We start from the raw sequence: 22950 nt of genomic DNA, 5'->3' as shown, positions 1-22950 counted from the left end.
TGCCGCCACCACGTGGATTTTCCTCTGAGAACCTCCCTTCCCACACGCCCATTCCATGCTTCTGGGTGGGGCTGACCCCCCAAACTGTGTGTGTGTTTGTGGGTGAGGACGCAACTCAGGATTGGCCAATCAGCATCTTCCACCCTCCGGGATGCAGTGGCTGGTTCAGTGATGAGCCTACGGTTCAACAGAAGCCAATCCTGGGATTTTTGATGGAATTATTCAGAAATTAAAGCTCTGTTTGGGGTTGCTGGGTATCTGTTTGTTGACTTTGAACTACTGGGACCCCCCAGCGGGAGACTGAAGCCAGCACAAAGGATGGCAAAACTAGGTAAGTGCGAGGACTCCCGATGGCACAGTCTGGGCTGCTGGATCCAGCCGTGCCTGCAGGCACATCCTGTTGGGTTTTGTTTTCCTCACTGCGCTCAGCTCAATGCCTAAGTCTCCATCACAGAGGCAGGATTTTGGGTGAGATGTGTCAGTATCATGTGCCCCTTTCTTCTTAGGCCTCCACTCAAGCTGGGATTCTGCGAGCACCTGTGAGCCAGTTACCTAGAGCTAAAACCTGCGTGGAGTGAGGGGCCGAGTGAGGGGCTCAGGACCACAGAAGGCTGCGTGTGTGTGAGAACGGGAGTAAGGCACAAGCCGCGCTGCACACAGCGCCCCGCCAAGACCTCCCCTCGGAAGTGAATTTGGGAACAGACTTTGTGGGAAGTAACTTATGATTTTCCAATTATTAAACTTAGAGAAAGAACAAGGAGGACATTCATCTTTCTATCTGTCCGGGGGGTTACTCGACACGTCCAGGGAACCGGGAGTTGTGGAGAACTGGTCGATTTTTGCAGAAGCAGCCTCAACACTGGAAGGCGAGCTCCCGCAGGGCACCGCTCCCTGTGTCCCCTGGAGAGAGGGGGAGCGCCTGGCGCTCAGTAGATATTTGGCGAGTGAAGGAAAAGTCTCCATCTTGTCATTCTCTTTCTCAAAACCCTTGTGTGGCTTCCCACTATAGCTAAAATATATCAAATCTAGACTTCTTGCTCTGCCCTGTAAGTTGAGTGACTGTGTCATTTATTGAACAAACAGGGACATTTTGGGGGGTTCAAAGGGAACACCACAAATGAGTAGGCTGGATAAAAGGGAGTAAGGTAGAATTGTCCCAGGCCACCCTGGCTGTGTGCCTGCCCCACCTCCAAGGCCCCAGGAGGCTGGTCTCTGCCTTCCTCCGGGGGTCCCCCTCCCCTCCCCGACTCCCTCCCCATTTTCTGCCCCTCCCCCTCATCGGGCCACACTGACCTCCCATGGGAACTTTGCACTGCCTATTTCTCCACCTGGAGAAGTCCTCTGAGGGGCTGGGTCTTTCTTGTCACCTCAGTCTCCACCGAACATACCGAGTCCTCCGAGAAGAGCTCTTGCCTGGCCACTCATTCCTGCCCAGGCAACTCTACCAAGAGGTGGCGGTTCCTGTCCCTCCCTGGGCTCACCCGCTCTGCGCATGCAGGGAGTGGAACGCTGAGTTTCCCGACACAGCTCCCGAGGTCTGGCGACCTCTGTGTGGGTGCTGGTGCACCCAGCACACGTCTCCAAAGGGGAAGGGAGGCGAGGCCAGTTTCAGCGTGTGCGGTGTGTGGGCTTTTACGGGGCGGAGTGGGGAGAACAAAGGAAAGGGGAGAAGACAGCGCGTGGCAGGCGAGCTGAGTGAGATTCTTCCCTGAACTGTGCACAGCATTGGACCCAGCAAGTCCACCCCCAAAATCAGATGCACTTTGGCCTCAGTCACTCCTGGCGCTGCTTTTAGCCCAGTTTGGAACCTGCGTTTGAATGCAGATGGCAAAGCACCCCTCCTCCCGCCCCACACCCAGAATTCCCAGCAGACACACACAGGGATCGCGCAGCCAGACAGAAGACACCAGATATGTTCCTAATTTTCCCAATTTCCTCTGTCCTTGCCGATATTGGAGCACCATAAGTTTGTCACAGCCGTGTTTGTCATTTGGCCCCGGCTTGCCAGGCACGTGCACGGGCGTTTGTTTCCAGAATGCAGACTGCAACAGGGCCTTCCTGTGGGCTCTGACACCAGCACTTTGGCTTCCTGGAGGGACTGCCACCTGCCCCCCCCGACCCAGGACGCCCAGACGGATTTGCTTCTCTGGCTTCTTTAAAGCAAAAACCCCCAAATATTGGTGATCATGCAGGGTCCTGGCAAAAACCAAACTCACCCTGATGATTCCAATAAAGGGCTGTTAACAAAGGGACCATTTATGAAGGCATGACCTGGGTTAAAGGCATTAAGAAGGGATGTCGAGGTCCCCAGAAATTAGCCAGAGCAGCCATTGTCACCACCTTAAGGCTAAAGGGATGAGGGCAGGAATTAGTGTGACCGGGGGCTGGTGAAAATAGGAGCCGTGGAAGACAGAGGACAGGACACCTGCCAGGTGGAGGACAGAGGACAAGACACCTGCCAGGAGCCACAGTCTTGGGGAAGGTGCAGTGGGGGGGCCCAGAAGCAGGGAAGAAACACCCCAACCTCTCTGATTTCCTGCTTGTGCCACCCACTGGCCAAACCCAACAGGAAGCCGGAAGGCACGGGGGGGGGGGGGGCACTCGGTGTGGCCCACACAGGCCAGACCCCCAGGGCCAAGAGCAGGATGGGGAGGGGCCCCAAGGGCAGGCAAAGAACCAGCAGGCCCGGGTGAGGCGTTCTGGGTGAATTCTATGCCCAGGCTTGGTGGAAACTCTTCCTGTCCGAGGCCCTGAGCATCCCCTGGGTCCACTGGACGCATTTCAGGACCCAGGAATGTCATGCTCCTTCCCGCTTCTGGGTTCCGCGTATGCTATTTCCCCTGCCTGGATTCTCTTGCTCCAAACCCCAACTATTTTATAAACCCCGCTGGTCCTTCGGATCTCAGCTTCAAATCACATCCTCGAGAACACTTCGCTGAGTCCACAAAGCAGGCGAGGACTCCCGGCCGGACGCTCTCACCAACCCGAATGTCTTTACTGCACAATATATGTCACAACTGCAATTAACCGATCAATTGTGTAACTCTCTGTTTATTAGTCTCTCTGTCTCCCCGAGAGACCGTGCGCTCCACAAGAGCCTGCTCTGATCTGTCGGGGTTACTGCCGTGCCCCCCACAGTGCCTGGCACGCAGTAGGCGCTGCACAAATGCTGAATGAATGAATGAATGAATATTTGGGTCTGTCCTCTCATGGAAAACAACTCACAATGCTGGGTAAAGATTGTTGAAATACAGTAAGAACAATGAAGACAACTGCCAGGCCAAAATTGAGGGGAAAAGGAACCCAATCAGGGAAGCAAGAGGAGAAGCCACTGTTTCCCTAAGGCATTTTCCAATCCCAAGAAATCTGAGTCTTATTTCGATAGCCTCATGGAATGAGAGAGGCAGAAATCAAACCTCAGGGCTCACACTAGGTGGGGCGTGTAATAGGACACCAGCCCGCACGGATGTGGAACTCCAGAGGGCCACACCCTCAGCATAAGGGTGAACCAGACCTAAACCAGCCCTTATATGATCTTGCAATCTAAGTTCTCCCCTCCGGGGTGGGCTAGGGACTCCAAACCTTAAAAGTCGATTTAGGTGATCCTGGACTAGCAGTATTCCTAGATGTTTGGCAGGAGAAAATGAAAGTGTTCTCCAGTGGAAGGGACCTTTGTCCTAAATCCCAAATTTTTCTTGCAAACAATTTTTTGCAAAAACAATGACCAGCACATAGTCACAGATAATCAGACACACACTGAAATAAGACACTAGGAGTGAAAACTGAAGAAACAATACAAAGACTTCAAATTATTGACTATAAAATAACTATGCCTATCATGTTTAAAGAAATAAGACATGCTTAAAAAATCACTGCAGGGATGGTGATCTATAAAAAGTGAAATACCAGACCTGAAAAAGAATCAAGTAGAATCTCTAGAAATGAAAACCACAACACAAAATCAAGAACTCAGTGGACAAGTTTGATAGCAGATTAAACACAGCTAAGAAGAGAATTAGCAAAGTAGAACATAGGACAGAAGAAATTATCACAAATGTAGCACATAAAGACAAAAAGAAAATACGGAAGAGAAGATATGAGATAAAGAGGAGAGAAAATCCAACATATATTTAACGTTATCCTTGAAGATGAGGAGAGAAGAAATGGAGCAGAGATGTGGTTTTAAGGATTAATGGGTAAGAATTTTCTGGAACTGATCAATGACTGCATGAGGGGAAGCTCTGAGCCATTTCATGGTTAGCTGTGCCTTGGTGACAATCTATTCAGCTCCATGTTTCAGATAACCCAGAGCTCAAAGCATACTAATGGGAGATTCTGGACCCAGTTGAGTCTTGGACAGAGGCCAGGATATTGTATATACCAAATAAAATGTAGCAGAGGACACATGAAAACAAGATCAAGGAGTGAAAATCAACTCTCGCCTGTCTCCTGCTTCTGCAGGTCACCCTGCCTACTTAGGAACTATTTGGACAACCCCACAGCTGCATCCTCCTGTTCCTTCTTCCTTCCCATGGGCCGACGTCACTGGGAGACAGCAGGACAACGTCCCACAGTCAGCTGGGGGCCCACTGGCACGGATGGGTGAGGCGAGGAAGGCCTCTCTCCTGCCCTGATTCAGTACTGATGCTCATGTCCTCCTCCTAGCCTGTTCCCCTTCTGTCCTTTGACCTCTGTCTCCCATTCTGTGTCAGGGCTCTGGTCTGGGCCCTTAGGGGTGGTTGGTGGGGAGATCTGGAAAAGGAGGTGGTGCTGAAGTGTCTGTTTGCCGTAGCCAAAGAAGGCCTGATGATGCCAGCACCACCTTAGGGTCCTCCAACCCCGGCCCCAACCTGGGCCAAGAAGCACTAATGTCCCTCATTCCCCAGCCTGCCCGCATCACCTCGCACCTGGCCGGCGAGGGTCTAGGAGCTGGGCTCCAGAGGCAGTTACCTTGGACCCAGTTACCTGGGTCCTCAGCCCTCCCCCTCCCAGCCCTGAGCTTTCTCGGATGGGCGGGCGACTGGGCTGGCAGATGGGTAGCTTGTTTCTGACTCATGCTCCCCTCTTGGCAGCCAGGTGACCTGGTCCCTGTCCTCCTCGCTGTGACTCGTCCTGGGATCAGGTTCTTGTGGTTGCTTTCTTCTGGAGGGACACCATTCATCATCTTGCCCCTGGGGATCCTGGCACATGTCTCAGACATGCTCAAACAGAGAGGCTGCCAAACCTGTGTCTGGTCACACAGCAGGTGTGCGGCCAGGCCAGGGCACACACGGTCTCACGCCCCCGGTGGGCGGGAATGCAGGCCCAGCCCTTGTGTCACCAGCGTCAGGGCCTGGGCACGGCCAGCAGCTCCGTGGTGGAGACTCACGGAGGCCCTGGTCCCACCCTGGCCCTCGGGCGTGTGCCAGACTCCCCCACCCCCAGCAACGGGTCCCTCCAGGCCACTGTGCCGTGGGAGACACCAGTCTCGGGGGGCGGGGGGAAGAAGACACGGGTGGCTGACTGGCAGTCAGTTGATCTCCCAGCCTATGATGAGTGAAGATGGGGGCGTCATCTGCCCCCAAACCTGGCTCTGCAACGTCTCGGACATGTCGTTCCAATTTTGAAATTCTCAAAGATGTCACAAAAAACATGCAGTTGATTTAATTTTTAAAATTAAAAACGAAAGTAAATTCAGTCGAGGAATGTCGAGTGGAGGCGAGGTGGGGGGGAGGCATCGTGGAATTAGGCCAATGATGCGAGCGTTAGGGAAACAAGAGTGTTTCACGCCCCTGGGTGGATTTGGGGGTACAGAGGGTTAAGCTGCCACAGGGACACAAGTCTGGGAGCCCAGGTGCTGCTCCTGCCCTGCCCAGCCCCGGTCCCATCGCTGGCTCTGGTGAGACGGGCCCCGATGAGCCTGGTGTGGCCCAGGGGGGCTGAGAAGCCTGGCAAGGACAGCAGCGGCTCACACACCCCTGGCAGCGACGTCCACACAGCTCCACAGCCCGCCTCGCTCGAGATGCGCATCTCCCCTCTGACACATTTCGGGCTCGGAGCCATCATCCCCACCTCCCCTCAGCTCAGTGGCCCGCCCGTGAGTCACATGCCTCCACCTCTCCCAGCCGGGACTGCTCCCCCAACAGAGGAGGTCGGGCCTTGGTGAACGTGGACTTGCTCTTAGGGGGACCCTCCGCCACTCTCCCCGGCTCTGACGCTCCTCCAGCCCAGGCCTTGGCATCTGCCCCAAGCGTGTGTGCAGGTGGCACCCACACAGCGCCACACTGCCCCGGCCCTGCACGGAGCCCGGCTGACCCGGTGGTTTAGGGCCTCTTGGCCCCACTTCACACTGGCTGGCCCCCGCCGGCTCGGCAAGAGGACTCCAACCGCTTCCTGTGCTTGAGCAGGGCGGTGGAGGTGCCCGAGAGCTGCCTTCCTTCCTCGCCCGAGGAGTTTGCTCATTAACTTGAATTGCTCTCGTGGCAGCATTCCTGGCAGAGGAGAGAAGAGCAGGGTAGGTTTCCAGAACTCTTTCCTGTTGGAGGCCCCAGCTGCCGGCAAGCTTGGCCGAGGCCTCCTCCCACCTGCCTTTGTGCCCCTCCTCCAGGACCCTAGGACCTCAGGAGCGTCCCTGGTCGTCTGAGGCCCTGCCCAGGCAGCTTCCCGCAGGGCAGGGCAGCCTCCACCCTCACCCCCTGCGCCCGAGCTGGGCGGGCACATGGGAACCAGCTGTTCTGCCAAGCGCTAAGATGACCCAGGGGGACACTGAGGGAGGCAGGGGAGAAGGAGGTGTCCCCTGACCCCAACACACGCAGCACGTGCCTCCTGCTCCCCTCCCACCAGCGAGGGGAAGGCAGGGCCGCCCTGCCCACTGAGGTCACAGCTTTCCAAACAGAGCCAAGTTAATGGGGAGGCCCAAGGGGCGGAGGGCTCACTCAGGATGCTGGGGGGCTGCCACCCAAAGAGAATACTTGTCCTCACTGACCGGGAGTCATCACCTGGGATCCTGCACTTGTATGAAGGAACTTTTACTGTGACAAGCACATGGGGCACCTCGCCTGCTCTGCTGGGAGCCGCGGAGGGCCTGACCACTGTGCCCTCCCTTCAAGGTCACTGGCAAGGGGGCTCTGCACCCAGGAGGAGCCCACTAAATGCTTTCTAAGCAAACGAAGGGCATCCTTTGGCGGGGGCATCTAAGCAACTTTAAAATGACTTTTTCAGTTCTTTGGTTATTTGGGTACAAGGATTTTGCCCTAAATTATTCAGAGGGCTGTCTCCTTCCACTGGAGTCTTTCAAAGACCTAGGTGTGTCCTCCCCCTCCCTAGCCCTCCCACTTCTGCCCCACGTGGACATAGTTAGCTGGAGCGGAGTGTCCCACAAGCTTTGCCTGTTTACCTTTCACAACTCAATGACGTGTTCCTAGTTTTGCATACATTTTGCATAAAAGGAAATTGAAGCAGAGAGAAATTAAGAGACTCAGTGAGGGCCGCCCAGTCATCAGGAGGGAAGGTCAGGGCTGCAGGGCCCACCTCCCACGGCCGTCCTCATCATGGGATGGGAGAAGTAGGAAATGCCTGCTTGTCGCCTGCGAACAAATTGCTTTTTGCCAGAAACCAACTTAGCACACACTTAAAGTGTGTACCATGGTAGAGCCTCCAGGCTTGACTCGTGTGCCCAACACAAGACTGCAGGCCTACTACGTGCCCGGGCTCTGTAGCCCCCAGCTCCATACTCACTGGTGCCAGCCCAGGCGGGCAGCACTTGCAATCGTGAATTGGACGTATATTCAAGGGTTACAGGCATCAGGGCCTTCCAACTGTTCTGGCTTAAATCCTTTGTCCTGTGGACTCCTGGGTTAGTGCCAATTAAAATGCCGCCAGGTAGGGCTTCTTCCTATAAATCAGTGGGAATGTGGTCACACAAATTTTAAATATCAGATTAAAATCAAATTAGTGGGAAAATTTGGAACAAATTGCCTTCAAGTACAGTGAATGAGTCTATTTTTAAAATGTTGCCGCACCAGGCAAAATAGTGAAGCAAACACATTTCCTAACAGCGAGTAGACACTGTGTTGGGAGTGATTTGTCATGCTTAGTCACTGTAATTGCTCTAGCAAAACTCGGGAATCAAATAAAACATGTTTGCGAATTGTAAATCACTCAAGGAGGCTACTTCAGACGGGTCCTAACCTGATGCTGAAGGTCACGGTGACTCCCTCCGGAGCAGGCACCCAGGCCTGACACCCCCGGCCCCACCCGCACCCCCGTTCTCTGGGCAGGGGCTGTGCCACCACGTCCAGCTGAGGCCGTTGCCCAAGATGTGCACAGGGAAGGCCAACCTAAGTTAGCAGCATTTCCTCGTTAGCGAGAGGGCACAGTGTTCTTGGGGGGGGGTAGTGCTCTGGTTGGCTTGAGGGAGGCGGGGGTGTGTGTGTCTGAGGCCTCTATGGCTGAAGCAGGGAAGGGACGGTGGCCCCTCGGGGAGGAAAGGCTTTGCTTCTGGTGAAAGGTTGGGCTGCCACTTGCCACAGAGCAGAAATACATATGCACGAGGGCTTGAGGCAGGCTGCGATGGTCCTCTCAGGCCCTGTCTGGGGCACTGGTGACATGCCCTGGCTCTAGGCCACCACATTTGGCCACGGGTGTCCCCACCCTCAGGCCACAGTCCCTCAATAGCGACCTTGCCAGTCATCCTAGAGTGGGAATAAGAGGGGCGACATGAAGGCCTGAAATACCTTTTAAGGCAGAAAGCCCTCCGACTCTGGCGATAGACTAATCACATGGAGGTGTGGAGGATTGTTCAGGATGGAATGGGCTACCTTTCTTAGGATCGTTGCATTTTATTTTATTTTATTTGTTTATTTTAGAGACAGAGTCTCACTCTGTCACCCAGGCTGGATCATGTAGTGGCACGAACATAGCTCACTGCAGCCTTGAACTCTTGGGCTCAAACGATCCTCCTGCCTCAGCCCCCTGAGTAGGTGGGACTACGGGAGCACGACACTGCCCCTGCCTAATTAATATTATTATTATTATTATTTTTTAGAGATGGGGGTCTCACTATGTTGCCCAGGCTGGTCTCGAACTCCTGGCCTCAAGTGATCTTCCTGACTCTGCCTTCCAAAGTGCCGGGCTTACAGGTGGGAGCCACCGTGCCTGGCCAGGATTTGTGCATTTTCAAAGTAGCTTTGTAGAAGCAAGAACTCATCTGGAGTGGGCCACGACAGTGGAGCCTTATTTCTCCTGCCCTTGTCGCCTCTGACAGTGGCAGGTCCTGTGTGGTGGGCCTCTGGCTACCCCAGTGGACGCTTGCATGGAACGGAGATGGTGAGGATGTTTTTTAGAAGGAGAAAGATGAGTTGGAGAGAGATCCTTGCAATCAAACCCATGTGTGGAAGAGCTGCGTGGGCCAGGCACTGAGCGTCTGTGGCGCCAAATGCAGCAGGAGGCCAGAGACAGACAGGAAGGAGCCCCGGAGAGTTCATCTGATTGGCCCTGGGGCCTAGCGGTGACCTGGGGGTGGGGAACAGTTTCCAGGAGGATGAGGGTGAAGGACAAGATTGAGGAGACAGTGAAGATGAGGGTCAGAAAATGACTCTGGGTACATGACAGTCTCAAAGCATGTTTCCTAAACAAGCTTGTTCCCAACCCAACCTGATGGCCGTAGGAAACTACATCTTTAAGTCTGTGGCAGGTGGGCCTCCAAACCACGGTCTGAAAAACGGGGCTACTATGGAAGAGTCTGGCTTCTCAGCCCTGCCTAGAAAAGGTTCTGGAACAGCAGAGGATTCTTTTTCTGTGGCCCCGGCCTGGGCCCCTTCTGGGCCCCTCAAGGCAGCCGGGAAGTGTGGACCCTGTGCCCTGCTCCCTGAGCAATCATGCAGCTTCCACGAACTCAGCTGGTCTTGCCCGAAGTGCCCGACACTTCGCATTCTAAGGGCAGCCCCTGGGGTTCAGGCACCACTGGGGTCCCCCAGCACCGTCCTCTGCTGTTGTCAGGCACAGGTGGTGAACTTGGGCACAGCAAACGACGAGATAGGGCACTGATGGACACCGCACACCCAGAGAGGCCTGTTCCTTGTGGGTGGGGCCAGAAAGCCAGAAAAATAATAAATACAAACAAGTGAAGGGAAGCAAAGCTCCTGGGTGCCGGAACGGGGCTGGCCGAGGCTGCAGCTGTCTGAGTAATGGGTTCCACATTTGCCTGGCTCCGTCTACAGCCACCAGGATCCAGGGTGCCTAGTGGGCCTTGCGAGGGCTGGAGGGGACAGCCCAGCTGCGGCCAGACCCAGCATACCCTTACGATGGCCCCATCCCCGGCCGGCCACAGCGCGGCTGAGAGCTCACACCCCGGCACCCCGGCCTCCCCACATCCCACCCCCGCCTGGGGCTCCTGGGCCGCTGCGGCCAACACAGATTGTTTGCGTTATTAATGCCGTTTTCCCAGAGATTCCATCTGGCTTTTTAATTGCTATGGGATGGGGCTAGGATGCTTTGATAGTGAATCGGTATCTTCCCTGTGTCTTGGCTGACGTCAAACGCTCCATCCACAGAGGGGGGGTGGGGGATGGGGAGAGGTGAGGGTGTCGAGAGAGAAGAGATAGCACCTGTCTGTCACAGAATCAAGGAAGATCTTTCAAAGGTGCTGGCAGTTTTGTTTTATTTAAAGAAAAGAATAGAAAAAGGGAATAGAAGAGACAAGCCTTCCTCTACCGACCGGCAGAGGAAAGAAGAGGCTGGGATATCAACATGGTCCCCCCACACCACCTCTTCCCTCCCTGCCCCGAGGCCACAGAAGGCCTGCGGTGTCCTGCAGGGACGGTTTCCCCCCTGCCTTGACCATCACTATTGAGTGACCCTGTCCCCTCCTGTGGAACCAGCAGCTCCTGGAGGAGGCCTGGCAGGTTCTGCTCGGGAAGGAGGGGGCGGGAGAGCTGGGAGGGGCAGACACTGTGCACCAGTCCCAGAGGCTCACTGCAGGTGTCAGGGCCAAGCCCCAAGTTCACAGATTCCCAGGAGATCCAGGAGATAAGGGTAACATCCGTGACAGCTAAACCTGCAGGACCATCTGTGGAAAGGGAGCCACCTCTCTCCCTCCCTCCTGCCCCTGCTCCTTCCTTGGAGGCCGGCTCCCCTGGCAGTGCCACCAGTGGGGCTGCCTGTCCTGGGCAGAGCACGCACGGCCCACGCATCCTGGCACTGGGTTCAGGTGGGGCTGTCCTCACCGGTCTTGAGTCAAAGCTGCTGCCTCCAGGAAGCCTTCCCTGATGGACCCATTTCACACAATCTCCCGCATATTGCACTTGTTGCCCTTAAACCACAGCTTGGGGCCACAAGGCTGAGAGCTCCCCAAGCACAGGCACAGAGTCTGCTTGTTCCCAGCTGAGTGCCCCATGCTTGGCACAGGCCCTGGCATACAGTAGGCATCCAATAAACACTCGGGGTGCACTCAATGCCAGTCCCTTGGAGTGGTTTTTCCTGAAGGCTACAGTCAGGAGGGGATGTGGGGAACCCTGCAGGAAGCAGTGGGTGGCCGGGTGACATGCGGGGCAGGTTCACCCCACACCTGGAGGGCCCTCCTTCCCCCAGCAGGCTGCTCCGTCTGCTTCGGGCCACACTGGGGGCCTCACCCTTCCCGTCCCTTTCTTGGGGCTGGCTGTGATTGGATCTGTCTTGTCCCCAACAAAGCCCACCCTAGACCTCAGGATACGCAGCGGGGGGGGGGTGCCCTTCCACGAGCTGGCAGCTGTGAAAGAGGCAGCTCCCGAGGGATGGCAGAGAGGGGCACAGTGGGGGCACTGAGGGCAGGGGGTTGTCCCTCCCCCCTCGTCGTCCTGGGACCCTTTCTGGGGGCAAAGGGGAATCCAAGGATCAGCCCCTCAAACAAGAAAAACTGGAATTCGCACTGAACTCTGAGAGGGTTTGCTGGGGCCTAGCAAGCCGGGGCCTGCCCCAGGCCTCTAGGCAGGTGGCAGGGCTCTGCCTCCTCGGTTCCCAGGGCGGCGGGGCGGGCCGCCGCCTCCTCGCTGGGCGCAAGGCCTTTCCTGTGCCAGCGGCAGCCACGGGTGAGGAGGTGGCAAGACACGGGACAGCGAGGGCAGGGGTGGTGGGTTGGAAGGCGAGGGGAGTTAACCACGCAAGCAAGTAAACCTAAAGCTTTCAGAATGTAAGAAGAATGTGTAATTTCTCGCAAATCCCTCCGTCCACGTTGGCACACGTGTAGGCTGCTCAGCAAACACTTGTGAAAGAGGTAAAAAGTGTTTTACCCTCTGAGCGGGTAAAATCTGAAAGGCGCCGTCAGCCTCCTGGGCTACTTCCTCCCAGGCCCTGTTAATTCAGGGATGAGGGGCCACCCTTCCGTGGCTGCCTGTCACTGCTGCTAAGGGGTTCAGGGGTGCCCTGTCCTCATGGGGCAGTCGTTGGAGGGGGGCACATCAGGACTCAGCCTCCTGTTTGGTGCAGGACAAACACGGTGGGGAGGGTAGATGCTGGGGCCGGCCAGGCCCCCGCTGCAGGCCTGCCGTGGCCCCTCTTCCTGGGTGGGCCGGAGCAGGGCAGGTGTGGAGAAGGGGCCCAGCCTTCAGGTTGCTCTCTGGGCATCACGGGGTAGACTGCAGGCACATGGCCCAGTGCAAGCTGGGAGGGGTGGAGGGTCCCACCACTGGAGGCTTCTTCCTGTCGGCCTGGGGTCCCTGGCAAAGGCGGGTGTGAGTGAGCCTGCTCAGGGGCTGGAGTTGTGAGTGGTTTGCGAGTAAGTGTGGCCAAAGGGCCTCTTTAGCCTGGGGCTGCTGGGCAGAGGGCTCCCTGGGGCAGATGAGCGGCCACACCACTCCCAGACCCCTCCAAATCCCCCTCCCCGGACCAGGAGACTCCTCTTCAGGCTCTGGGCCTTCTGGGCTTGGAGCCTGGTCCTCCTGCTATTTATTTGTCTTGCTGGGGGAAGTAAGTAACCCCCTTAAAGTGAACAGGGGCTCAGGACGCATGGAGCGCTAATGAAAGTCAGGATCCCGGCCAGGGAAAATGCTGCAATTATTTACAAATGTGACCTGGCCCGCAGAAAATCTTGGAAGTAGCTTCTTTCTGGTTTTAAAAAGACACCAACATTTACTTTGATATGTTTATATTATAGATATAATACATAAAATATCTAGTATGAGACTCTATGTTCTCCCCAGATGAAGAGAACCAAGCCATCCTTCCCTGTTCCCAGCTCCAGTGATGCGTTGGCCGGAGGCCACCTCCCTTCCAGACCAGGAGCCAGGGCCTCTCCGGGGGGACAAGCCTGTGGGCAGCCCAGGCTGGAGGGAGTTCAGACCCACAGCCGCGGCCAGGGAAAGCGGAGGGGAAGGGGGAAGCCCACCTCACCTTCTTGGTCCCCCTGGGATCAAAAGCAATCCCAGAACCAGAGGGCAAGAGAGCCTCAGCCCCTTCCCCCAGCTGCTGGCAACGAGTCTCACTTTGGCAAGTATCTGAGCAAAACCAAAACAAAACAAAAACCAAATAAAATGGTGGTTTAGCATAGACGTGCACATTCACATTGCACAAGGCACCGCTGGGACACAGAGAGGGCAGATACAAGTGTTGATATCGGCTGATAAAGCAAAATATTTGGAAAGCTTGTCATAACTCCGGTCCCTCCGGGATGGACTGATTGTGCTTCATGTTTGTATGGCAATGCTGGGGACATACAGTACAGACAAGGCGGATGGCTGTGTCCCTTCACCCCGCTTTGTCCCAAGACCAGATCTCTGGGTTCCCCTCTCCCACTGGGCGCCACAGTCCCCTAGAACACCGGTCCGTAGAGCTAACCCATGACCTAGCTTTCTGGTCTGACTGGAGGTGAGGAGCTCCCACTGGTCACCTGGTGACCCCCATTCGCTGAGTTCTGCCCAGAGAAGCCTCCTCTGTTGCAGGCTGGAGGCAGGGGGAGGTGGGAGAGGCAAGGAACTAGGGAGCCTTCATGCAAACTAGGGGGACAACCTTACGTTTGAAGCCCCAAGTTCTTACGTTTCGGCCCCTCTAAAAGTGGGGGCCGAGGAGCAGCTGGCTCGCCCAGATCTCAGCTCCCTGAACCTCCTCCTGCCCTGGGCCCGCACCCCTCCTTCTCTCCTGGGGGCCTGCTGCGGCCTTGAGAAAGAGGCAGGAAACCTCCAGATAAAATGACAAGGCACATATTTGCTCCCCCTACTCGGTAGGAATCAGAGCAGTGAGTTTGCATTTCCAAGGCACACGGTTATTCTGTAATACTAGAGTCGCTGGGCTCCCAGCTCAGCCCTGGTTTCCCAGTTTCCCCCGGCTCGGGAGAAACCCCTGCTGGACCCCCTCATCTTAGACGCACCGAGTCTGGCGCGGAGGAAGGGAGGGGACTCGCGGAGCAGGCCAGGGGTTCAGGCGGCACCGGAATCTCCTAGTCCTGGCTTGCATGGCCCGGGCAGCCTCGGGATCCGGCGACCCGAAACCACTCCCCGGGTCCACGCCAGGGGCTGGCCGAGGGCGGTCCCGCAGCCGCGCGCCTCACGCGCAGTTGCCCATGGCCTTGACCAAGGAGCTCTCTGGCAGCTGACGGAAGATGCCCCTCAGCGTGTCCAGTTCGCGGCTCAGCTGTTCCACCCGCTTGCGCAGGCGGTCATTGTCACTGGTCAGCTCCAGCACCTTCTGCTGCGTCTCCACGTTGCGCTGCTTGGCCTTGTCGCGGCTCTTGCGCACCGCGATGTTGTTGCGCTCACGCCGCACCCGGTACTCGTTGCTGTTCTTATCCACCGACTTCTTGGCCTTGCCGGCTCCGCCGCCGCCCGCGCGCAGGTCGGGGTGCGCCGGGGCCAGCCCCTTGAGCGCGCCGCCCGGGCCGGGCAGGCCGGCGGCGCCGAGCGCGGGCGCTGGGTGCGGGCTGGGCACGGGCGTGGGCGGCGGCGTGGGGTGGCCGGGCTGCAGGTGCATGGTGGTCTGGCCGCAGTGCGCGATCTGGAACTGCAGGTGAGGGGCGGCCAGGTGCGCGGGCGGCGGGTGCGCGTGCGACGGCGGCGGCGGCGGCGGCGGCGGCTGGTAGGGGAAGAGGCCGGCCAGCGCCAGCTGCTTGGCTTCGTCGTCCTCGCGGGGCTCCTGCTTGATCACCAGCGGCCGCAGCGCCGGCGCCCCGACGCGCTCGTACAGCGGCTCCAGCCTGCCGTCCAGGTAGCCGGCCGCCGCGCAGCCGTAGCCGGGAGCCGGGCCGTGCGTCCCCCCGGGCATGACGGCGCCGCCGGGGCCCGCGGGGGCGCCCGGATAGTCGAAGTCGCCGCCGCTGCCGCCCGCGGGGCCCGCGGCCACCTTGGCCTTCTCCTGCTGCCGGCTGTGCTGGAACAGGTCGGCCAGGAACTCGTCGTTGAAGGCGGCCGGGTCGATGTAGGCGCTGATGTCAATGGACGTCTCGTGTTCGCAGATGCCACCCAGGGGCTCCGGGGCGGCAGGTGGCGCGGGAGGGTGCGCGGAGCCCGCGCCCCGCGGAAAGCCGAAGGCGGCGCTGCCGGGCGCGTGCGGGGCGCTCGGGAGGTGGCTGCTCATCGGGGGGCCGCGGCTCCGCCTCGTAGAAGTCGGCCGACTCCATGGGGAGCTACAGCCCTCCCGGCATGGCGAGCCTCGGCGGCCTCCAGCCTGCGCGGGGGCCGCTGCTGCCACCGCCCGCCGGAGCCCGGCTCGCTCGCGCCCGCGCAGCTCCGGGTCGCGAATGGCCGGGCCCGCGCGGGCCCCGCTTTTATACCGGGCGGCCGTCGCCCCCTAGAGCCCGAACCCGCTCTGACCACGGGCGACGGCGGGCGGCGCCTCCCGGGTCTTAGCGCCCGCCCCTGCAGGGGGGGTGGCAAGCGGGGCCGGAGCGCAGCGCTAGCCCGTCAGGCCGCGGGGAACGCCTGCTGCCTCCTGCGCGGCCGGCTGGGCCGTGGCGGTCGCTCAGAGCTCCTCCCCCGGCCAGGCTGTCGCCCCCGCGCACACGTGGTCGGTGGCGGGGCCCCCTCCTCAAACCACCCACTTCCAGCTGGGGAGCCCGGGAGCATCCAGAGGCCGCGCAGGGGTGGTGGAGGGCGAGTCTCGGTTGTTGAGCTACTGTGGCCCGGACTCGCTTTAAAAGCGAGAACCGGGCCTGCCCGGGCCCCGCGGCTCTGAGAGGCTGCGGCGCAGAGCGGCGGTCGGTCGGGGGTGGGGGGGACTGTTTGCGACGCGTGACCCCGCGCACACCGCGCGTGGACAGGCCCGGAGCGCGATGACTCTGCGTCTTCTCTCTGCGATCTCCAGGCGCCCCCCCCCGATTCCGTGCAGAAGCACCTCTGCCCGCTCTGCCTCGGGGTCCTCCAGGGTCCCCCAGGCTTCCGCGGAGCAGGGCGCTAGGACCCCGCGGGGAGGCGGCCGCGGCCCGGGAGCCTGGAGGACCCGGTTGATCCGCGCGGGCTGGAAACTTTCTTTTTAATTACTTCTCCGGCTAGAGCGCGAGGGTTGCCTGGAGCGTGGGGCCAGCGCTGCCACCTCGCGTGGAGCCGCCACTGTCTCCCCGCGGGACTGGCGGGCTCCCGGACCAGCTGCGCGGGACACAGGCGCGCTCACGGGAGGGCGCGCGGAGGGCGCAGGCGAACTTGACTCCGAACCGGGATCCTGCAGTGGGGCCGCAGTCCACGAAGCCTGAAGCCGCCGCTTTCTCCCCCGACTCCCCATTCAGGTGGGCGCCGCCGGCGGGAGCGACAGTGTCGAGGGGCCGGGGCTCCAGGTCCGGGCGTCCACGGGGAGCACTCTGCTGGGCGGTTCGCGGGGCGCCGGGTCCCCGCGATCCTGGGGGCCGGGGCGGCCAGACCCGGGTGCCCGCGGGGCGCAGCACGGCATGTGCTCCCACCGCCGCGGGTGGAAGGAGCTTGCTACCGAGCGTCTCCCAGCCACGTGGCGTCCCTCGCGTTCTCCGCCGAAATCCTGGCGGCGGAGGTGGAGTGGGGGTGGGGGGTGGCGAAGGATGGCAACTGGGCCCCATGAGGCCTGGTGGGCTCCTACGTCGCTCCCGCCTCTACCCCCGGTGCTAGCTGGACGTGCACTCGCCTGCGAGGATCCCTGGGCCGCGCAGGTCAAGACCCCCACACCGACAGCGGCCTTCCTAAGCCTGGCAAGGCGCCACGACCCTCCCAGGAACCCTCATGGAGGAGCAGCTAAAAATACCGCGGAGGAGGCCCGAGCTTCCACTGCGGTCGCGGCAGAGCAGCGGCTTCATCTGGGGAATGCGTACTGTGCTTTAATCAGGTTCCTATTCAACATATTCCCAATGATTAATAACCCAACTGCTTCATTTTCAGTCCAGAGCTCATAAACAAGATATTTTTAGCTTGATGCTTTTGGACTGAGGGAGTGAAAACCAGATACGATAAATAAATAACCTGACGTGGGCCCAGGAGCTGCTCTCGGATTCGGATGCGGGACCCATTAATGCACCACGCACCTGTGGCGGGAGACCTGGAGAGAAATCCAGAAACACCCAGAGGGATTTTCATTTTCTCTGCAGTGCTAAACATGACGGTTTTTCCCAGTGTAGGAACAAAGAAATGCTGTTGAAAATGCCCTGTTCCTGGCAGGTACAGAGGCAGGGAGGAAGGTGATGGGTGGCTTCATCCGCAGAGTTGCTGTTGGCCTGTGCAGGGAGAGGAACTTGGCCTCTTATGGGTGGAAGGAACTGCAGCGAGGAAACAAGGCCTTGCCCAGGAAGGGCCTGATGAGCCAGAGAGGCGGGGAGAGTGGGGCTCCCAGCCCAGGGGGCTCTCACCCCAGGGCACAGGTCTTCTTTCTGCAGAGCTGCACTCCACCCACCCAGGCTTGCCCTGTGCAAGGGACTGAGTGCTCAGGGATGAGTGACAAGTGGCTCCTGCCTCTTGGAGCCCGGAGCACAGTGCGGGAAACAGAGAAGTCATCACGCAGTCTGCTGGGAGGAAGGGCCTCTTCCCAGAGGCGGAGAGGCAGAAAGGGGGCGTGGGGGGTGGGACTTCATCCATTCATTCATCAAATGTGTTAGGAGACACAATGATGATAGAGGACGGCTGTGCTGTGATAAAGGGGCATCCTGCCCTGAACGAGGTGGGGCCTGGGGCTCTGGAGGAGGTAGAGATCAGCTTCGGGGAGGTGCAATGGACTGAATTGTGTTCCTCCAAAATTCCTATGTTGAAACCCCAACCCCCATGTGACTGTATTTGGAGATAGGGCTTTTAGGAAAAAATTAAGGTTAAATGAGGTCATAAGGGTGGGGTCCTAATTCGGTAGGATTGATGGACTTATCAGGAGAGGAAGGCCCTGTGAGCACACAGTGAGAAGGTGGCTGTCTGCAAGCCAGGAAGACAGCCCTCACCCGAACCTGACGATGCTGGCACCTTGACCTCAGACTTCCAGCCTCCAGAACTGCAAAAAATGAATGTGTATTCTTTAAGCCCCCAGTCTGTGGCACTCTGTCCTGGCAGCCTGAGCAGACAAAAGCAGGGGGAGAGAGAGGGCTTCACGCAGGAGTGGACCTTTGAGCTGTGCCTTGAGCGAGCAGGAGTTTGCTGAGAGGACAAGGGAGGAAAGCCTTTCCAGGGGGAGGGAACAGCAGGTGCAAAGGTGGCGAGGCTGTGCACACATGGCGTGCTCTAATAACTAAGGACGAGATGTTTGACTGGCTGGAGTGTGGGCCAAACTGGGGAGGGCTCTAGATAAGGCTGGCCCCACAGACGGGGCTGGGTTGATGGCCAAGGCTACTCCAGGTGAAGAAGTAGCCCTTATCTTACAGGCTTTTGACCTCTAGTTTTTAGCAGGAGAGCTTTCTTGTCCGATTTGGTTTCCTGAGAGGCTACTCTAGCAGGGGCAGAGAGGGGCTGTTGGCCAGGTGGGAAACAACGGAGCCCTGAGGCCCCAGAGTGAAGGGAGAGAGCAGGGTATATTTGAACAAGATGTCAGGACTTGAGGGCTGAAAGCCTGGCTTCTGGCTGGGGTTACCGTGCCCTGACATAGGTAATGCCCAGAAAAATGGAGGCCCCTCTCCAAGACCCTTGGAGGCCACAAGAAACTCACCCCAGGACACCCGCCTGCTTGCTTTGTGGTGCTGGAGGGGAGAACCGTGGAGCAGCTGCCAAGATCCACCTACCATATTCCAGCTTTTCCTCTGCAGCCTGAGAGAGTAGCTTGAGATGAGGAGGAAGCGGTTTGCAGGGCAGGCAGTGGGGCTCTGGATGGGCTGGCGGATGCTGAGAGGTGAGGGGGAGATCTAGGAGCCGGAGGCGGAAGTGCCCTGGAGCTGGCCAAGCCCTGGAGCAGGAACTGGCTGAGGAGTCAGGGTGGGACCCCAGGGCTGGTGGAGCCACTTTCCGTGGGAGGTGCCAAGGGGTAAGGGAGGTGCAGCCCGATAGCCTGATAGCCCGAATGGGCGCTCAGCACCCGGCTGGAGGAATCACCTGGGAGAGAGGTGGCTCTGTGGTTGATACTCAAGTGATACGAAGCTGGTAATAAGAGAAGCTTGTAAATCCTCTCTGACTACCCTTAAGATCCTTCTTCCTTCTTAACTGAGGGCAGCTTGGGTCCCTGCAGAGAGGACCAAGGGAGGTCCTCAAGTCCCCCCCGCCCCGGCTCAAGGTGCTGAGCCAGCAACTGGAGCCATGGGGCAGGGACCCAGGCTCTGCCACGTGGCCAGCTCCCTGGGGCCCAACTTTTGCCACCGGGGGGAAAGGGCATGGTCTGATGCGGGAGAAAAGCAGCAACAGGACTGGCAATAGGCATACCCTGTGCACCCCACGGCTCAGAACAGAGGCCATGGAGAGGGGAGGGCAGGCCAGGGTGTGGGCAGGCCAGGTGGGGAGAGGGTGGGCAGGAGGCCTCTGGAAGTGTTGTCCTGACATTTGGATAAGCCAGGGTGAAGCCTGGTTCCAGAGTCATTTGCAGCTCTGACCATTTTGAGAAGACAGAGCCCTAGGAATGGTATTTGACTTCGGTTCAGCCTTTGTAGTGCAATGCTCACGAGAGAATGCACGCATAAGCTTGAAAATCAACAAAAGTCTGAAGAGCAAAAACGGAACTAACTCTTCTGATTTAGTTTTCTAACTTTATCTAAAGCTGAAGTGTGGATGTAAGATTGGTCATTCCAAGGCAGGACCTACTAAGATAAGATAAAAGACCAGAACTAGGATTTTCCGGCACAGCTGAGCTCTGGCTGGGGGGCGTGAGTATCTAATATAGTAGATCTAATAATGTTTCAATGATTCAATAAAATACTCTCAAAGATCTTCCTTAAATTAGACAAAACAAAAATAACTAGTTCCTTTTTATTACAAATGTGTTCATGAATGAGTTTTGTACTAATTCATTTTACTCTTTCAGTATTGACAGGTTCAGCATAGGAACCCGATGGATAATTAACCAAAGTCTAACCAAAAGTTTCTTATCAACAGACTCCCAGCTCTTGGAGAAGCCATTATCACCCGTGAGATCACACATCCTATCTCAGCAGGAGGCCCAGTGGCGTGGGGACTCTTCAGACCCTTGACATACCTACCTCATCATATGATAGCTGGGTGACCTTGGGCAAGTTACTGAATGTCTCCGGACCTCTGGTTTCTCCTCTGTGAACTGGGTACAATTTACAGAATTGTAGGGATGCTGGAAGGATTAGGGAGAATTATATGTGCCAAGGCCGGTTCCTGGCATGGTGTAGATACTCGCTTGGTAAATAAGAGCTTCTTGTATTCATGGCTCTTCTGGCCTCTATATAAGCACACTTTTGAGGTTCTATTTTCCCCGGAAACTTCGAATATTAAGCAACTCATTTCAACATATAGTTATGGAACGGCTGATATTGTATTAGACCAGGGTTCTCAGTGTTTTCTAGGGGAAAGCACCTAGAAATTATGGTACTCTCTGCAGAACATTCCAAGGCATAATTAAGTCTGTCATCATAAGCTGGAAATCATTTGACCATTAGGAAATATGACTATATTGGTTGTATACCGTGTAAACTCACAAGCATGGGTACTCAGGCCTATACAAAATCCACACCGTTGAATTCACGAGAATCAGCCATTTCCAGTTTTCTCTAATACTCATCTACTATGAATATAATATGTGTGTGATTTCACTTGTTTTTCTTTATTTTATTTGCATGCCTCTGCTAACAGACAAGCAGTAGCGGGCACCAAAGATTCTAGAAAAAGAATATTGAGTCAAAATTTAAATTTCAGAAAATTCTGTCATCTTATTGTTATTATTATTTTAGCAAATTGGGAAAAGCCTTCTATTCTATTTTGGTGGGACACTCCTTTGATAAATGATGGGGCCCCAGACTCCCCATCCAGCATTTGGGGAACATGCAGCAAGCAAGCAGTGGAGGTGGCAGGCTCGCCCCTCGCTTCCGTGGGACCCAGGACAAGAATACAAAAGGCAGCCCCCAGACTGTCTGTTTAAATATTAAAAGCCACTGAAAGATAAAAAAAAAGACAAGAAAATTGAAAGTTACCAATCAAACTAAGATACTGTTAGATAAAATATGTTTTACCTTCCTGCCTTAACAAATATATCTTCATAATGTCCTAGAAGACCAGATTTAAATTTAGAATTTGACTCTGAAACGTAGTGGGGTGGGGAGAGCCGGCCACCCCCTTCCCTTCCCGTGGGTCCTCCTCCTGCCTGCAGGCTCCTTAGGCAGGCAGGTGTAGACTCCCAGCACCGGGCTCAAATGCTGCCTATACCCTGTGAAAATTGCCACACCCTCCTGCTTGTCACCGTTGGGCCTTGTGCACCCTAGTGAAGTGGCCCATGTAGGCCCAGACAGCTGGTTCTCGGCTGCTGGAGCAGGAAATTCCTTGGCCTGAGCAGGGAAGAGTAGCCAGAGGGCATGAGTGGGGGCCTCTACTGTGGGGGTCCAGCACCGGGGCCCTCCTGCCTGAGTCTAGGGTGGCACGACAGGTACGCCAGGCAGGGCCCCAGTGCCTCGGACGGGCCAGCGCTCAGTGCAAGCAGGAGAGTGGTGACTCCCTGGTCCTGGCCTTGTTAGTGGCTCCTGGCCCTGCCTCTGCTGGAGGACATGGCAGTTGGCAGTAACCCCACATGGGTGTCCCGGATTCATCCCCTCTGTCCATGCCACCATCCACACTCTGCTTCCAGCCACAGCTTTCTCACCTGGGCCACTGCGACAGCCTCTGACTGGCCTCCCTGAACCCGCCAGCTCTCTCCACGAAGTGGCCTGAGTTATCCTTTAAACATGCACTCAGATCACGCCACCTGCCCACTCGAACCCTCCTGTGGCCACTTGTTGCCTGTGGAAGAAAACCCGGATGGATCCACCTGGCCACAGGCCCCGCCTCCGTCAGCCCTGGGCTCCCACGCCTCTCCGCGGCTCCCCACCGCGCGCTGCCAGCAGCGCGTCTCCCAGCCACGGGGCATTGCACTTTGCTCTCCTCGCTCCCTGGAATGTTCTTCCCAGGTTGGCACGACTCCCTCCTTGCTGACATTTGAGTCTCACCTTCGCAGAGAGGTTCGTCCCCGGGACGGGACACGCTGTTTTCCTCGTAGGGCTCTCTGAAAAATGGTCTTGTTTACTTATTTCACTTGTTCCTTATCTGGCTTCCCCCGCTAGAATGCCAGCACCGCAAAGCCAGGGACCTTGTCTGTCCTGTTCTGCCTATTTCCAGAGCTACAGGCCTTGGCCTATGGGAAAGCCTCAAATATTTGTTGAATGAACGCAAAATGGATTCTACTGAAGAAAACTGCTACCCAACCGCCCTCCTAGAACTGAGCTTGTTCCAAAGCCCAGAAGTTACTCAGAGGTGGCCCCAAAGATAACAGGAGAAGACCCAACTGACCCCCTGGGCCAGGGGTCCCCAGGGCAGACCCAATCCCCAGCCTATGGAAGCTGTTCCAGGCAAGACTGCCAGGGCCTGCAGAGTCTGCCCAGCACCGTTGGGCTGAGTCCAAAGAGGTCCCCCGCGGGCAGATGCGGCCCCCAGGAGCTTGGCT

General features: G+C 57.2%; 1 protein-coding gene and 2 long non-coding RNA genes across 3 annotated transcripts; 1 reads left to right on the top strand and 2 right to left on the bottom strand.

Moving 5' to 3' along the window:
* The first annotated feature begins 201 nt into the window (after positions 1 to 201).
* Positions 202 to 1050, top strand: LOC123624258. The gene is made up of 2 exons (XR_006730094.1): positions 202 to 331; positions 507 to 1050. It is a non-coding gene; the product is annotated as an uncharacterized LOC123624258 (long non-coding RNA).
* A 12032-nt stretch (positions 1051 to 13082) lies between these two features.
* Positions 13083 to 15714, bottom strand: CEBPA (CCAAT enhancer binding protein alpha). The gene has a single exon (XM_045531898.1). The coding sequence runs from the start codon at positions 15517 to 15519 to the stop codon at positions 14494 to 14496; it is 1026 nt and encodes a 341-aa protein (XP_045387854.1). The 5' UTR covers positions 15520 to 15714; the 3' UTR covers positions 13083 to 14493.
* Positions 15715 to 21210: 5496 nt separating this feature from the next.
* Positions 21211 to 22552, bottom strand: LOC123624268. The gene is made up of 3 exons (XR_006730098.1): positions 22457 to 22552; positions 22114 to 22250; positions 21211 to 21412 (listed from the first exon to the last, which is right to left on the bottom strand). It is a non-coding gene; the product is annotated as an uncharacterized LOC123624268 (long non-coding RNA).
* Positions 22553 to 22950: the final 398 nt, after the last annotated feature.

The sequence above is a fragment of the Lemur catta genome, chromosome 19 (genome assembly GCF_020740605.2).
Source record: "Lemur catta isolate mLemCat1 chromosome 19, mLemCat1.pri, whole genome shotgun sequence".
Taxonomy (NCBI): domain Eukaryota; kingdom Metazoa; phylum Chordata; class Mammalia; order Primates; family Lemuridae; genus Lemur; species Lemur catta.
The sequence above is the reverse complement of the archived record's forward strand: the minus strand, read 5'-3'. Positions and strand labels throughout refer to the sequence as shown.

What these genes read in the sequence shown, in the direction of transcription:
- CEBPA (XM_045531898.1), bottom strand. Translation starts at nt 15,519, where the DNA reads ATGAGCAGCCACCTCCCGAGCGCCCCGCACGCGCCCGGCAGCGCCGCC.